General features: G+C 43.2%; 1 protein-coding gene across 5 annotated transcripts in view; it reads left to right on the forward strand.

Moving 5' to 3' along the window:
* Positions 1–3,021: 3,021 nt before the first annotated feature.
* Positions 3,022–16,531, forward strand: part of FYCO1 (FYVE and coiled-coil domain autophagy adaptor 1) — a 51,662-nt gene continuing 38,152 nt past the window's right edge. For 3 of the 5 annotated variants that reach the window (XM_049816465.1, XM_049816468.1, XM_049816469.1), the window contains exons 1-3: positions 3,022–3,699; positions 13,607–13,791; positions 15,321–15,427. In XM_049816465.1, coding sequence (XP_049672422.1) covers positions 13,737–13,791; positions 15,321–15,427 — 162 coding nt within the window. In that variant the 5' untranslated portion in view covers positions 3,022–3,699; positions 13,607–13,736. Of the gene's footprint in view, positions 3,700–4,359; positions 4,654–13,606; positions 13,792–15,320; positions 15,428–16,531 lie in introns of those variants that run through there. The other 2 variants (XM_049816466.1, XM_049816467.1) reach the window with 2 other exon arrangements.

The following is a 16,531-nucleotide window of genomic DNA, read 5'->3' on the forward strand; positions in this document are numbered from 1 at the left end:
AGAAGAGTCAGAGACCGCTCAGACATATCCGAGCCAGTAGTTAATTGAGTTCTAATCAGTAAATTTAGGTATGTAAATTGTTTAGTAAGTACAGATGGCTTGGCAGTCGATACTATTTACTACACTTAAAGTCAGTATGGGATGCAAAGATTATTGCTTAAGTGTACCATATGTATCTTAAACGTTACATGCGTGCAGAAAATGCCATTTACCAACCCATCAACGTCTGGTGTCAGGTCAGGGATATCTCAGCCTCGAGGGGTGACCTTGAGGGGCGTCCCTACACAAGGGGAGATCCCTGCTGCTCAGCCAGCTGTTGCGGAGGGAGAGCTCAAGGGGCCGTGATGACTGCAGGTATCTATAGTGTCAAGTGGGTGATTTGCCGTCAGGTTTTCCACTGTGTTAATGCTGTTTATCAGCCCAGTCTCCAGCCAAACCGTTTTTTGGGCGTTTGGTGCCAAGTTCTCAGGGATAGTCTCACATGATAGGATTAAGTTTGATTAGGCCTACTTGCTGAGCATCTGCCTGGACCAAAGTTCAGTTAGTTCAAACAGGAGGAGGGCATCCGTCACAATGATGAACTAGACAGTGTGAAGGTAAATTGGCTTGCCTGAATGGAGGAAACTCTTCCCGCATGAAAATAGAGCACATTTATGCATCACAATTAAAACTAAAGGATTCTATACTTATTTGCAAACTTTGTATAGAAATGGCTTCCACCAAAAAACAAAATACCAACCCAAACCCAAACCAACCCACATTCAAATTGTATTTTCAGAATCACTCTAAAAGAACTGCAGCTAGCATTATCTTTAACTTCTGATGTCAGAAGTTGATTTCAGCCCTTAAATAGTTGTTCTGGCCTACATTTTAGCCATATGGAACAAAACCTACAGCATGATCCTTTAATGATCCTTAATAGACGTTAAGTAGCAACTTAGTAGTTTTAGTTGATTGAGTTGGGTACCTCTATGGCATACATTTACAATTACAAGGGTAACATTCCACCAGCTAATGAAAAGATTTTACCTAGTGTCCTGGTTTCAGCTGGCATAGAGTTAATTCTCTTCCTAGTAGCTGGTACAGTGCTATGTTTTGGATTTAGTGTGAGAGGAATGTTGATAACACAATGACGTTTTCAGTTGTTGCTCAGCAGTGTTTAGACCAAGTCAAGGATTTTTCAGCTTCTCATGCCCAGCCAGCAAGAAAGCTGGAGGGGCACAAGAAGTTGGCAGAGGACACCACCAGGAGAGCTGACCCAAACTGGCCAAAGGGTATTCCATACCATGTGGCGTCGTGTCCAGTATATAAACTGGGGGGAGTTGGCCTGGTGGGTGCAGATCACTGCTCGGGAACTAACTGGGCATTGGTCAGTGAGTGCTGAGCAGTTGCGTTGTGCATCACTTGTATATTCCAATCCTTTTATTATTATTATTATTATTGTCATTTTATTATTGTTATTATTATCATTATTAGTTTCTTCCTTTCTGTTCTGTTAAACTGTTCTTATCTCAACCCACAGGTTTTACATTTTTTTTCCCTGATTCTCTCCCCCATCCCACTGGGTGAGGGGGAAGTGAGTGAGCAGCTGTGTGGTGCTTTGTTGCTGGCTGGGGTTAAACCATGACACCCAGCAAAGGCTTTCCTTTTGCTGGGATGACTGTCATTGCCTTTCCTGAGCTAGGAAAACTGACAATAATTCCCATCCAGCTTATCATAGTTTAAGAAGTTAATCAACAGACTTTATCAGAATAAAAATAAAGAAGAGCAAGACAAATGGAGTAAATAATGCTTTATTTTTTTTTTTAGGGCAGCTTCCAAAAAACAAAAATCTTTACCCTCTTTTGTTGCAAAGAAATGAAGAATATAGAAAATTCTAAGGAAGCATTGGTCAGCTACAGACCTAGTTGGAAACTGCATGCTTTTCTCTGAAGAAATTGATGTATGTATAAACAGGCAATAATTCAATAATTAATGTCAATAATTAAACATTTCTGTAAGTAAATTGTCAGTACATAATAAAAGGAGGAATTAAAAGGGCAAATATTTGCCATGGCCCTAATCCCGCTTGCCCTTGTGTTGGCAAATCTCCAGCAGACAGACAGGTAGCTGGCACATGGGGTGGCTGGGTCTGTCTCCAGAGCAGACTGCTGAGTGAGAAGTAAAACTGCACAAACACTTTTTGAAAACATGTAAAAAAACCTCCATTGCAGTGAAATTATCTGGGATTTGATTTATCATTATTTGCAACTGATGACCCTGAGGTTACTTTTGGAAAACACCCAGTTGTCTACAGACCAATGGAAAACAAACATTTGTTTTCAGCAGATGCTCCTGGCCCTGTACTGAATGATGCAGCAAAGCAGGCCAAGAGAAGTCAGCCTAAAGATTGCTTCCAAACTATGCAAGACATCCCACTGCGTTACACAAGTCATGTGCCCACAACATCCTTAGCCCTATAACCTGCACCTTTGAGGGCATTAAAAATGCTTTTGAGCTATTCAAAACCATACATTAGGTGAAGATTTATCACCAAAACTTAAGGCCACTTAGTCATCCTGAAATTGAGGATGAAAAAATGAGGATGATGGAGACACGTCCATGACTGCGTACTACGTATATTTCATCAAGCGTCTTTAAAATATGCTGCTTTGATATTATGGCTGCCTAAGCTGCAGTTTATGATGCTAATATAGTCACAAGCATTGTGGCAAGAATTGATGACAAACTGTTTGGTCACAAGTTTTATTTAAAGTCATTTATTTACCAAAGCAATGTGGAAAAAAAGCTAAGGAACTTAAAGTACACTTCCAAGTGCAAAACCAGCCTATTTCATATGCTGTGAAAGAAATGCCCTTTCAGAGAATCATATGTGTTATGGAAGGGTTAAAATTTTAAGAGTGGAAGTGGCTTGCTTGTAGGAGCCTGCTGCTGGGAGATGGTGCTGGAGCCTTAGGAGCCCTGTGCCCCCGTACCCCCCCCCCCCCCCCCCCCCCCTTAGAAACAGACCTCTGGTTCCAGTTTCACACCCACTTTCTCCCAGTCTCTTACCGTACGTGGCCTTTGTTAATCCCTACCTACGTCTTTCAGCAGTGGAAAGAGGATTTTCCTTCCATCAACTGACGCGGACAGAAAGGAGAAATCTGCTGCCTACTGGATTTATCGAGCCTGGCTTTCATATTCACTTCAGTCGCCCGTGCAAAGAGCTTGATGAACTGATGTGCAAACAAACAAACAAAATTAAAAAACAAAACAAAACCACAAAACCACCAACAACAAAAACCCCAACATAGTGAACTGTCCTAAAAGCAACAGTCGGTACGATATTAAAAAGTTAACACTTCCTGACAGGAGACCTTGTTTGAGGGTACCAGAACCACCACCCCCGAGAGGAAACCGCCCCAAGCCCGCAGCTGTAGAGGAAAGCGGCGATTTTTCCCGCAAAGACATATAAAACCCCTCTATTGTCGCCACGGTGCTTTCCCTCAGCCAGGCCCTCCGCGCCCCGCTGTGGGGACGGCGACGGTGACGGCGGCCCGGCCCGGCCGGGAGCCCATGGCGTTGCGCGCAGCCACCGCCCTGGGGGTGGGGGAGGCACCTCCAGCGGCCTCACGGGAGTTGTAGTCGGCGGGGAGCGGCGAAGGGCTCCGGAGCCTCACCCTGACCCGTCTCTCCGCGACATGGCGGCGGGCCGCGCAGGTAACGTGCGACACCCGCCCTCACAACCCCCTGAGGGAGCGCGGAGGGCGGTGGGGCTGGTGGGGAGCGGGAAGTAACTTCAGCGGCTTCCACTTGTTGCCGCTCGGAGCTGGGCTCCGAGGGGAGGAGCCCTAGCGGGGACGGAGAGAAGGGGGGGAAAAGAGCTGCGCCGCGGCCCCTCAGCACCGGAGCGGCCCTGCGGGGGGGGGGGGGGGGGGGGGGGGGAAGCAGGGCTCGGCCTTATGAGGGCGGGCCCGGCAGGGTCACCTCAGCCCGCTGTGGGGTGGCCGGCTCCGCACTCAGAAACCCTTGGGGTGGCCTGGCTGGTGGCCAGTGTCCACCTAGGCGCTGGCCTGGAGGGACGGGGAGCTGCGGGGAGCCCCAAAGCAGGGCTAGCGCCTAGGCGAGGGCAGCCGCCGTCCAGGCCTGGTCACTTTAGGTGTCATGGTTTCCACCTGGCCATTGATGGTTTTAGGCCAACATAAACCCTGCTCCCTGTTTATTCCCCTGTCATCCAGCCCTCTGAGTCCTCCCCACCAGTCACGGCAGCTGCAGGAGGAGCAGAGTCACCCGGGGTCCTGCTAGAAACCAAATACCCGCCTGTGTCTGTGCCCTCACCCATTATAAAGTGCTGACGGGCAAATATTTGCCATGGCCCTAATCCCGCTTGCCCTTGTGTCGGCAAATCTCCGGCAGACGGACAGGGAGAGTTTTGCTGGCACGCGGGGTGGCTGGGTCTGTCTCCAGAGCAGATGCAGGGTTTGCAGCTGGCCCTCCTCCGGCTTACGTTGATCCCGGTAATCCAGAGTGAGCAAAGGAAAAAAAAAAAAAAAAAAAAGGCAAGGCTTTAGTGAAATGGTCATCCACTGCCTGTGGGCTCTGGATTCTACTCGGGCAGAGGTCCTGTGGTGGTGAGTCGGGCTGTGGAGGGGCTGTGCTGTGTTTTGGAGGCTGGTGAGTTTGTTGCTGCTGCAGCTGCCTGTTCAGGAGCTCAGGGCCCTAGTGTTTGCTGCCTGCGTCTTGCAGCCAGCCTTCTGCTGATTTTTGCCTGTGCAAAGGTTTGCTTGCTGTATGGAGTTGGTCAGCTGTAGGTGTCACGCTCCTAGTTCAGCCTCTCACTTGAAATTGAGTTACTTTGCAAGTGTAAACAAAGAGGGAAGAGTACCAGGCCTTTGCCTCTTTAATGCTGAAGAGTGAAAGTGGGTGTTTGATTTTATCCAGCTCTGACTTTCCGTGCCCATGGAGGCAGGCTGGAATGAAACGTTCAGGATAAAACATGGACTCTCTCTTGTCAGCAACATGGTGACATGTTTTCTGTTGGTGTTTTTCTTGTTTTCAGTTCTGGTAAGATGTTGCAGGACATGCAACAGCAGAGATAAAGTGTCTTGCAGTATTGAATTTTATGTTTTCCAGATATTATTGTTTACAAGGCAATTTCCTGAAGTCTTCCAATGATCCTCATGGGAGTCCTTGAATTTTAAAAATGTTCCAGATGTTCCAAACAGTGTCTCCAAACATTCACATTTAGAAGACAGCACTGCAGTTAAAAAGTTGTGTCTGAGATACTATGATGGAAAACAAGTGATAGTTGGTTTTGCCTTTCTTGTTGTAGTATATATACTTGACAGTGTTTGTTGTGAACATGGTTTCATTACCTCTTCTGAAGAGCCGGTTAGTTAGTTATGGAGTCTGATTTTCATGTATAAAGGAGCCTCTTACGTACACCATCTGGTAACAGTGAAAGGGTGTATTGTATTTGCTGTCCCTCTCTCCACTGCTAGAGGGTTACATAAAAGGAACAGGAATTCGCACTAACATCTTGGAGGCCAGGGGCTGCTAAAACTTGGTCCCTGGGGGATCAAGACCTAACAGAATGACTAGGGAGAGAAAACTATCCAAAATGTAGAGAAAAGTGTGTGGAAAATTGCAGAAATTATCTAATAGACTCAAGGAAAATTAGTGCTGAAAATTGTTTTTAACTTGGATTGTTATTTGTTTTTCTTAGTTGATCACATTTAAAAATTCACAGTTGCCCATTTGTCAAATGAACGCTGAACTCTTCTAGTATTTTTTAGATGTTGTTGAGATTATTAAACTGAAGGGAACTGTAAGACCCCTAAGTATTTTTATTGTTACACATTATTACTTTTATTTATTTATATTACTATGAGTTTTTTTCTGTTTGGTTTTGCTAATGCAAAGAAACTTTTTTTAGCAGCTTGTATCTAGCTTGTTTCTTTTACATATTTTCCAGTAATAATTCCAGTTTTTCCAGGGAGTGGTGGTTGTTTGTGTCCAAAATTGCATAATAAAAGTAATTTTAAATATTTTGCCCAAATGTATTCAGAAGAAGGCATTACGTTTAGTAACACTGCTAAAAGGAGCAGAACCTTTTATGTACGGCATCTCAGTCTCAGTGCTTGGAATAGTGCTAGGAAACTGTTGCTGCACAGGGCCTTGATTCGTACACCCTTCCCTTTGATTTAATACTTTCGTCCATCACAGTATTCTCTGGCTGCTGATGTGTATAGCAAAGATACTTGTAAACAGTTAACCCTTGAGTGTGTCCACCATGACATTTAATTTAGTGCTGGGAAGGAGGATGGGCACAGGAGAGGTCTTACTACTGTTACAAGGCAAGTTGGGTTTTGAAAGTGAGCAGGTTGGATCAGGATATCTCCAAGTAACTGGGCTTATGCCAAGCCTGCATCATCTGTGAGCCTGTCTGTTCCCAAGTGGCTCAGCAGTGGCAGTTTCATACAGGCCTCTCTTCTGAAGGCTTTTAAATCCTTGGGGTTTGTAACTCTGAAATTTCCCCTTCCCCCAAAATGGTGACTTTTGCTGGAAAACCCATGAGAAAAGAGGGAGAGAAGAAATACTCCCTGCTTCCTGCTGCAGAGGAAAGAAAACAAGCGTTTTTGCTGTTGGCTCTGGGGTAGCATGATGCACTCAGTGGCCTGTCAGTTTGGGTTGTCTCAGCGTGGTTTTTGCTTAATGTGCTTGCCTCGCCTCCTATTTGATCTATGAGTGCGTGGCTAAAACCCATAATTTTCAGTGTTGCTTGTTGCTAGTTTACTGGGAACTACATATAGGCCAGGATTTGCCCTAGGGAGCTACCAGTGCTGTTGGCTGGGTGAAGGGCAGATAGAGTGCTACAGATGGGCAAGTTTCAACACCCAGCCACCAAGCAGCCTTTTCAAGTACTTCTGAAACCTCAGCTTGGAGGGACAGTGTGGAATGGTAGATACAGAGGTAAAAGATCCTGCTAAGGAAAGGCCCCATTCAGAGTTAGGATGAAATGGTTGTTGCTTTTAACTATCCCAAAGTCTCAGGGGTGGCTAAGATACTTTAGTCAGGCCAAGCTTGCTGAGGAAGTTGACAAGGCTCGGAGACCAACTTCAGAGACCTGAAAAACATGAGATTTTTTTGAAGACTCCAAGCTTGTACAATGAGTGAGTTGAGTGTCATGAATCACCAATGCTCCTTTGCAGCTGGAAGTCCTCTAGTGTTTCTACTTCTGTAGGAATCTATATGGTGCTCCTCAGAGTAGCGTCCAATCATCAGGTGCCTGGCTTGAAGAACGTGTAAGAGATTTAAATAGCTGGGTGAGTTATGGAGAGGAGAGCGGGTTTTGTGGCAGGGAGGGTACAGAGGGACATGAGGAGAATGGCTTGGAAGAATGAGAGTACGAAGGGGAAAAAACGTTTTCACTTTTGAATGAAACTATCTTTTTGACTCACCATACAGGCACTGAGGCAGCAGGGGTACCTTTCCCCAGGGGGAGTGAAATAGGATGGGAGCAGTTGAGGAGAAGCAAGTCTCTGGGAGAGTTACGGTTAGGTTAATTTGCAGATGCTAGTAAACAGAGTGCAGCATTCCTGACATGGGGCAAGGTCTGGCATGTCCTAAGGAAAAAGGGCAGATGAGTTTGTTAAAAGTGATACTAGTGCAATTCCTGTTATAAGAAGAGTCCTCTTCTCCTTGTGAACCGACTGCTTCCTCAAATGGGCAACTTTTCTCATCATGAGACAGGGCTGATACAGGGCTGTCGTTGTGAGTTACGTACAAGCTCATCCCTGTGGTGGTGTTTGCGGAAAGTGGTCATTTGAGTTCATGTTGTTCAACAGTTACTGATGTAAGGAGTGTCAGAGACAAAGCGCTGTATTCTCCAAATGAGGGAACTGTGTCCCTGGTCTAACACATCTGTCCCGTTTGGCAAAGTTTAGTGTAATGTTTTAAAGGGGTTTAAGTCAAGTCTTAGAATGGAGGTCCAATTCCTTAGGTGCAGCATTAAAAGAAGTTGTTAGGGTTGCCAGCTTTCCCTACTCAGGGTTAAAAATTAACTCTGTTTCATGGAGTTCTTATCATGCCACTTGTATACTGGTATCTGTTGCTTAGTTTTGATCCTTTTCTAAGAACAGTTTGCAAATACAAGGAATGGGGGGGGGGGGGGGGGGAGGGGGCGGGGGCGCAGAATGCAGGCCAGTTGTCCACAGAATAGGGAAGTTTGCACAAAGATTATACAAAACTTTACTGATTCTTTTGTGTCAGTATCTCCTGTCAGGTTAGGGGTGCAAGCAGTATTTTGTGAATGTCATTAGTTTGTCATCTTATGCTGTAAAACGCAAATATCCCTAGATCCAAAGGGCCTCCCCACAAAAGGGATTTACTGTAAGGAGTCCCTAACTATAAACATGCTACTTTTCTGCCAGGCATTTGCAACTTCATCTATTCTCTTCTGCTAGGCTATGATACTCCATGAATTTGTTTTTCTGGACACATATTTTTCTGCAAGATGTGTTTTATTACTAAATGTTTATACACCCGAACCCTTCAAAACAAGGTTTGTGTGTATGAGTGTGTGGGAAATCCAGCAAAGGTTTGCAGCATGGTCTCCTGTTTGAAATACTGAAAGAAAAGGACAGGGACTTTTTACAAGGGCATGTAGTGATAGGACAAGGGATAGTGGCTTTAAACTGAAAGAGGGTAGATTTAGACTGGATATAAGGAAGATATTTTTTGACAAGCGTGGCGAGACTGGAACAGGTTGTCCAGAGAAATTGTGGATGCTCCATCCCTGGAAGTGTTCAAGGCCAGGTTGGATGGGGCTTTGAGCCTCCTGGTCTAGTGGAAGGTGTCCCTAACCATGGCAGAGGGGTTGGAACTAGATGATCTTTAAGGTCCCTTCCAACCCAAACCACTCTATGATTCTATGAAATAAAAAATATTCCTCCAAAAATGTATTTTTGTAATTGAAATGTGAAAGTTTGTCTGTGTAGAAAACGAAGGGGGAAGATTAATTTAGCAAGAAAATTTCACTTCTCAGAATGGAACCAAGCTTTAAAACTCCGAATGGAGACCTTAGCTGACATTCAGGCTGTGCCTGCCTTTTGTTTTTAATAGTCCTATTTAATGTAGTCCAGTGTGCATTTTTATCAGTCACATACCTTTATTTGCAGTGTTAAAGCACAAAGGATTGAGTGGCCCAGTAAAAGCATGTGTGTGTGCATGACAGAAGAGTCACGCTCTCTTTTTTGCAGTTTGCCTCGGACCCTTATTTCTAGCAAACTGTTCTTTAGCTTTATGGTTGTGTAGCTTTATGTATCTGCATGGTACAAAGTGAGAAAAGCTAGCAGCACAGCTGCAGTAAATTCCACTGGGACTCTGTGTTTCCTGCAACAACAAAGTACAAACTACTTTTTCCAGACAATTAGTGGAATGAAATTGTTTAAGTCAGTGGTGTTACAGTCCTGAGTGGTAGAGACTTCCTTTTTCCCCATTCTTCCTTCATCTTTGCCATGAGGTTTGTGTTCAGTGTTCTTTTGTCAGTGTGTCATTGTAGCCAACTGTAGGTCATTTATTCCACATGCTTTACAAAAGTGTGCATTGCAGTTATCAGTCAGTATCTGCTTTTATGGGACAAATCATGTTCACGTTACAGAAGGGAAACACAGTTAAAATTGGTGTCACCCATGAATGTAGGAGTTGGCGCAGTATCCTCACTTGCCTGTTTTGCTTCATATAGAGTATTAAAACAGGTATAGAATTGCAGGCACTAAATAATTAAAGGTCTTGTGATACCAGTGGGAGGTCATGTGATGAAGTGCCCTTGTTTGGAATGGCTAGACCAGAGTAGTTACGTTAACATGAACTATTTCTGTAAGCAGTCGAGAGTGGTGGACCTTGGTTTCCAATGAATTTGTCTTGCAGATCCAGTTTACTTTTTAACTGAATTGTCCCAAGTCTTCAGTGTGAGCTCTGCTCTTAGTGTATGCTGAAAATGCACTTGGGTGGGGAGTGGATTCTCTGATATTAGACTATAGCAGAGGTCTCACTGCAGCCTTTTTATCAATTTATCACTCTGCTTGTGGACTTCCTCCCAGCTTCCTGTTCTGATTGCACATGGAGGAATGTAATATTCTGAAGACCTCTACCTTCTGTCAAGATGGGCCAAAATTGACCAATGAGTTAAAAAAAAAAAAAAAAAAAGTAGTTGCTGGAGATGCAGACATGCCTACAGTAACACAAAGAGGAATTTTATGAAATCAGATTAAAAGTAGGTCATTGTAGCTACCCCACTAACCAAGTTAATTACAGTCATTAAATTTTCTTTACTGTTTTGTATGCGTCAAACTCCCCTTCAGGTAAATCTTTTCTTTTCCTGTAAGTGGGCTGTTTCCTTTGCTTCTTTCTTTAATCTCCAGGATATCCTCCTCTGTAAAGAAGATTGTCACCCCCACACTAGTACTTAGACCAGCAGGAGAGGGAGCAGCCACCTTCAGACATCAGCAGGCACGGCCCAAGAGTGTGAGGAGGCACTGATGACATGCCCTGTCTTGCCTTCTCTGCTGTACTCTGTGCCAGGTCCTTAGTGTAACCGCGCTGATGTCATTGCAACTCTGCAGTGTTGTGCAAGTTAGTGCTGTCAGCCTTAGTCAAATGCTATTATATAAGAAGTAGTGATGCATCATCTAAAAAGCTTTTGACCCAAAGCAGGTCACTCGTGCCTGGCACATGTATAATGCTGTTCTCACATAGCAGATATTTACAGGCATCCATAGTAGAATAGTAAATACTGGAGGAACAGGGTTGTGCTCTAAACAATCCTGGGCAGAATGTTCTGTGATCAGGAAGGACTAGATCAGGTGTTTACAGAAGCTCTTCCTATTTTGAAACCTTGGGAAACCAGTTAAGGTACATGTTGGCTTTCTTTGCCATAAGAAGTGAGAGCTCTACACCTTTCTGTGGGATGGATTGTGTTTTCTAAGTACACCTCTGGAAGGACCATGGAGGAGAGAAGTACCTTTCTCCCCATTTTGCAGAGGAGAATGCAGGTTGAAAAAGTTTCAGCACATTCTCCTTGTGCAATAGTCCAGGTCGAAAGATCCCCTTCACCCCTTGGAAGAATATGGAGTAAATGCATGTCTCATGGGTGGGAGCTGATGCAAGGAAGGGGGAAGCTGTGAGACCTTGCGCCCTGTACTGAGGAGGAAAGGGGTGACTGGGAGCAGAGAGAGAAGAGGAGCAGGCTGTGCAGCTACATGCCTCCACCTGAGTTGTGTGCTCTGTTCAGGGTTCCCGCATTCTGCCTAGGAGATACCGACAGGAATAAAGATGCATGTCTTGTGCATGCTTTGGCACAACAGGATCAATCTGTTGGGAACATGCTGTCTTCCGTTGCACACTATCGTTAAACTGTTGTGCACGCAGTAGTCGTTTATCTGTGACTTCTGGGCAAACGCAGTAACTTAAGCAGTGCTAGAGGGGCTGGGGCAACTCTAAACTGCCTTAATCCTCCCCCAGTAAGTATCTGCTTGGGCAGTCTGCCTGGAATTAGCTGTGCTGTGTGCTGTGCTGTGTCCTGTGCTGTGCCTGTCTGCTGTAGAATGCCCCATGTCCTGCTCCCTGCTGGCTGTTGCAAAATAAGAGCTCAACTCCCAACTGCCTTCTCTTCCAGGCTCTCCGTACATGCCTGCAGCTGGCCTGTTCACTGTTTTCCTAGCATGCTTCTCACATAGTCTTTGTGCTTCTGGAGCCTTGAACTGGATCTTTTTCCGGCCTTTCAGAAGGACAGGCAGGATCCCCTTGTTGGTCCTTGCTCTTTTCCCCATTTGTGTGAGGAAGAGCATTTTGTTTGGCCACACATTTTGGTTTTCCATTGCCTCCCATTGCACAGTCTTCTCACTTAAGCTCCTTTCTGTGACAGCTGCCAAACTGAACAGAGATGGCTGATATTACTGTGGGTGCTTAGAAAAGGAAACATTGACTCACTGGGTTTGTTATTCTTGCCTTTTTTTTGTTGATACGCAAACTCAGCAAGTTGCCAGCAAGTGTGATAATTTACATGACCACTCAGTAGAATCAAGATAGGAATCTTGGGTATGTAATATTGTTGATATGGGGTAAAAAAAGTGTGTTTGTGTTTGGCCAGTCTATGCTGTGCTGGCCTTCTCTCCCTGAAGCAGCACAGTTGCAGTGGGGATTTGGCAGGCCACGGCCCTTCCCCAGACAGCACATGGTCCATGTGACAGTTGTGTCATAACATAATGACTACCATCAAAATACGGAAATGGAAACTAGCAGGTAACAAAACACAGTTATTAAGAGAAACATACTAGTAAGCCTAGTTTCAGAGTTTTCTTTATACCTACCATGTTTCCGTTTCTATGGCTTTGTTAAGGTTTGCTTTGTTTCAAAAAAAAGAATACAGGATCGCATCAGGACCATTTCCAAACAATACCTTGATACGTAGGGTGGAAGGAGGGTCCATTTGCTTCATTCAGACACCTACTTCAGCCATGCCAATTTAGTTATTTTGGGAGTGAAAGAAAGAAAAGAGAAAGGAGATATAATAATTTGACCTAACCACGTTTGTATTTCAAAAGTTTGTAAGATTTTAATTACAGCTTAATTTCATAATAGTTCACCTTGAATGATAATAAAAGCACAGAAGTGTAATGGCTGATTTTCTAAAGATTCAGTACTTTGGGTGTTGTGCTTCCTTTAAAAAATTGGCTGTACCATTGCAGGCAGAGTTCTTTGAACAGGATGCTTAGTAAGTTTCCTGTGCAGTTTCTATGTGGCTTATTTTGAACCATTGTTCCCAGGTTAATGTTTCAAAGTTTTAATCCCCAGGCATGGTTTTTTTAGTAAACTGTTTGAGGCTTTTAATTAATTTTAATTCATTAATTTTAATTAAGGGAATATCTACGAGTGCTAGGTATAACTCACTGGTCATTGTTCTAAGCAAGGGAGGTAGTGCAAAGTATATTTATCCAGCCAGGGATGCTGTAACAGAGCTTAAAATAAAGTGGTGTCCTCTTACATGTGTTAGGAACAGTGGGTTCTGAGGAGGGAATGAGAGATGTTTCTTGTGCTAAAACCAGACTCCTGTACTAAATCTTTCAGTAGCTCTTGTGAGTTAAAAATATGCTCCAATGCCAGAGAATCAAACATGCATCATTTTTTTGACTCCTTGGCCCATGCCTAGTCTGTGTCTTGAAAGTCTCCCTGAGGTGGAAAAGTCATCGTATCTTTTTACTCTGCAGCCTGTAGGGAAGATCTGGCAGAGGATTTTGGGAGGGAAAGTCCCGTGTTATCAGAACCTCCCTCAGGGTCACAAGAGGAGTTGCATGAAATGCCAGCCTGAGCTGGCCTATAAGACTAACTGTGTTGTAACTCCAGTGAGAGAAAATTGCTCTCTGAGGTTTGCTCATAGTCTTGAAAGATGCAACTGAAAAAATAACTGAAATGGAAGGGGAAATCTAGAAGGAAATACAAAGGAGGTTCCTGGAAAAGAGTTGGCCTTATGGGAATTTGTTACTAAACAGGATCTAAAATGCTAAAGCACCTCTCTTCTGCTCATTTGAGATAATAAAGACTTTCATTTTCTTTCTGACTTTTACAGAATTGCAGGTGTCACAGAGAAGAATAATCTTCGTCAGCCCAATGGTCATCAAGGATATGAGCTCTGTAGTTGTTGTCTAGATGGATGAAGAAGTTAACAGCCCAGAAGAGGAGCTCCTTTGGTTTTCAAGATGGCAGCAACTAGTGGTGAAAGCCAGCTGCAGCGGATTATCAGAGACTTGCAAGGTACAGTGCTATGCTGACAGATTCATTCTTTAGGCTGGACTGCATCCTCCATGTTTTAGATACAGAGAGTAGGAGTTGTGTTTTCAGTTGGGTAACACTTTTGTGCAGCAATTGTAGCAGCATAGTCAATAGAGATGTGACTGATGTTTTTTGAGAGATGTGCTGTACCTTCTGCAGGATCCTAAATTCTTAAATCCTGCAAATTTAAACATACAAGATGAGAAGTAAGTTTTACAATTTAAAAAAAAGTGTATATGGGGTGTGCATTGTGAGCTAGGACTTTGTTGGTATGAATAGAGCTATGCTGTTACAAGACTTCATGTGAGATAAGGAGAAGGCCTGATTTTTTAGACCCACCCTTAGTAGGAAGCTGTTGTGGAGTTGTTGCTAATATGGGAAGGGAAAAAAAACAGGAGGCCGAACCAAACTGGGAATGGAGACTCAGAGGAAGAGTGCTGGAGAATTGGATCTGCTGTTCTTGCTGCAGTAGAACATGCTCTCTGTGCACCAAGAACAAGTTAGTCCTTCACTAGCAGGAAGTCCTTCACTACCTCATTTTCTGCAGCTCTGTTGCAGGCAAAATTGGCAGTAGAATCATAACTGTTTTCCTGCTCTGTCTCTGTCCTGGTCAGCTGTCTATACAAAGATCCAGATATTTTTTTCTTTAATTTTTATTAAATATAAGGTATGATATCCACCAAAGCTGGAAATCTAGATTTTCCTGTAACATAAAAAAGGAGATCTACATGCCTGCTAACAAGTAGAGATTTTAATTCACAAAGGGTATCCAGTGGGTCTAGGAGCTAAGGCTCACTTAGGCACCTGAAAGAAGTACAAAACCAAGTGGAAAGCAAGCTCAAAATCAGTAATTTTTGATGCTGGGAAGTACACCTTTTTGGGGCCAGAGTGTCCAGGGAGACAACAGAGTTTGCTTTGAAATTTCCTCACCCACTATGGGTATAGGTTTTAGGGAAGAGGAGTTGCTATATGCTTATTTTTATGTAAATTATTTTTTCCATTTCTGTTTGTAACCAGCACAAGCTGAACCTTCCTGAATAAAGCATGGAGAAGATAAATGTGCTGACTGAACAACTGTTCTCGTGTTACTGATCCCCTTTAGCAGATTACATGCTTTGTCCTTTTTAATCAGAATTCTGTTTGTTCTGTGGCAATACCTTAATGTGCACATGAGACAGCAAAAAGTTAATTCTTTCCTCTGCTGAAGAACCAGTTAGCAATTGTCAGTTACCAGTTTTTGCTAAGTGTCAGAAGGAGGTTTTGCTCTTTTTAAGAAGAAGAAGTAGTCTGTACAACAGATTGACATAACCTGAGCTCTAGTTTCTTTTGTAGGTGGTCTTAAACTGCAAGCATATCAATAAGTTTTTTGCACTGTCATTAAGATATTTTGACTGAAAGAAACTGAATACACATGCATAATGTCCAGGCAGAAAACCCACTTATTTAGTTGTTTATGGATCCAGTGCTATATATCTTGCATTAGTTAACAATTTTGGTGTCTTGTTTTAAAGATGCTGTGACTGAATTAAGTAAAGAATTTAAGGAAGGAGGGGAACCGATCACAGATGACAGTGTCAACTTGCAAAAATTCTCGTACAAGCTTGAGTACCTTCTACAGGTAAAAAAAAAGTGATGTGTGTCATTTATAATCCACCATCAAAGCTAGGCTTTGTTCTCTTTTATAGCCTCTTCAGTATGTGGGGTTTAGCTGAAATAATCATAAACATCCAATTATGTCTCTCTTTTTTTTTTTTTTTTTTTTTTTTGGCAGTAAGTGGACTGAAATGTGTGCTGCTTATTGTACTTATTTCAAGTGAAAGTAAATAAATGTAATCAAAAGCCAGTGCTGGCAGTTTGATTGAAGAATGTAAGGCATTTTTTTATTGTACTGAAAGAGCTGAGCTTGATTTTAAAGCTATATCCTGCTAAATTATCTTGGAAAAACTGTTGTAATGAGATCTTGACCAACAGTTTAATGTAAAATAAATACTAGTAATCTGTTCATGGTGCAAATATAGTAGTGTGAGTAATTTACAAAATTTTTAGCAATTTCACATTGGAAATTCATTTTTATTGCATGGAAGGCTTACTGCAAAAGGCTGGTTTTTAAGCTGTATTTCTGCTTTTTGTCCATCCTCAAAATTTAAGTTAAAGGGGACGCTGCTGGGCAAACTGAAATTCAGTTTGCGTAGTCTTGTGTCTACACCTACTGTAATCATGTCACTGATTGCAACAAAGACATGCTAATCTGGCCTTAATCTAGGCAAGGGAGTTTTAATTGGGTTGCAGAGGCTTCAGCAGAAGCTGAAGAATCCTTTGGGATTTGAATGGTCCATGCTGCAGTCCATACCCTGGCTGCATTGCTGCTCCGAATGTGGTTTAGCTAGAGCAGGTTTTTCTGGTACATACATGTGTGCTATTTCCACACTTGATTGCAGATCTCTCAGCAATTGGTTCTTAGTGTGTTGCTCTTGAACAGCTGTTGAATCTGTTGCAAATCTTTGTTTCGGCAGTTTTGAATGAATGTCTGTGTTTTAAGTAGACCCAGAACATTATTATCTGTTATGTCTGTAAAGTAGCTTTTGTAACTGCTGGATTGCATTAGTACAGCACAGTATCTCTTTCCTTTGTGAATACATTGGCTTAAACTAAGAGGAGTCATGAACGCACATGTTGCTGGGAGAGGAACAAAATTCTAAGTAGTTATATATAACTATATTTA

This window comes from Accipiter gentilis, chromosome 14 (assembly GCF_929443795.1).
Source record: "Accipiter gentilis chromosome 14, bAccGen1.1, whole genome shotgun sequence".
Lineage (NCBI taxonomy): Eukaryota > Metazoa > Chordata > Aves > Accipitriformes > Accipitridae > Astur > Astur gentilis.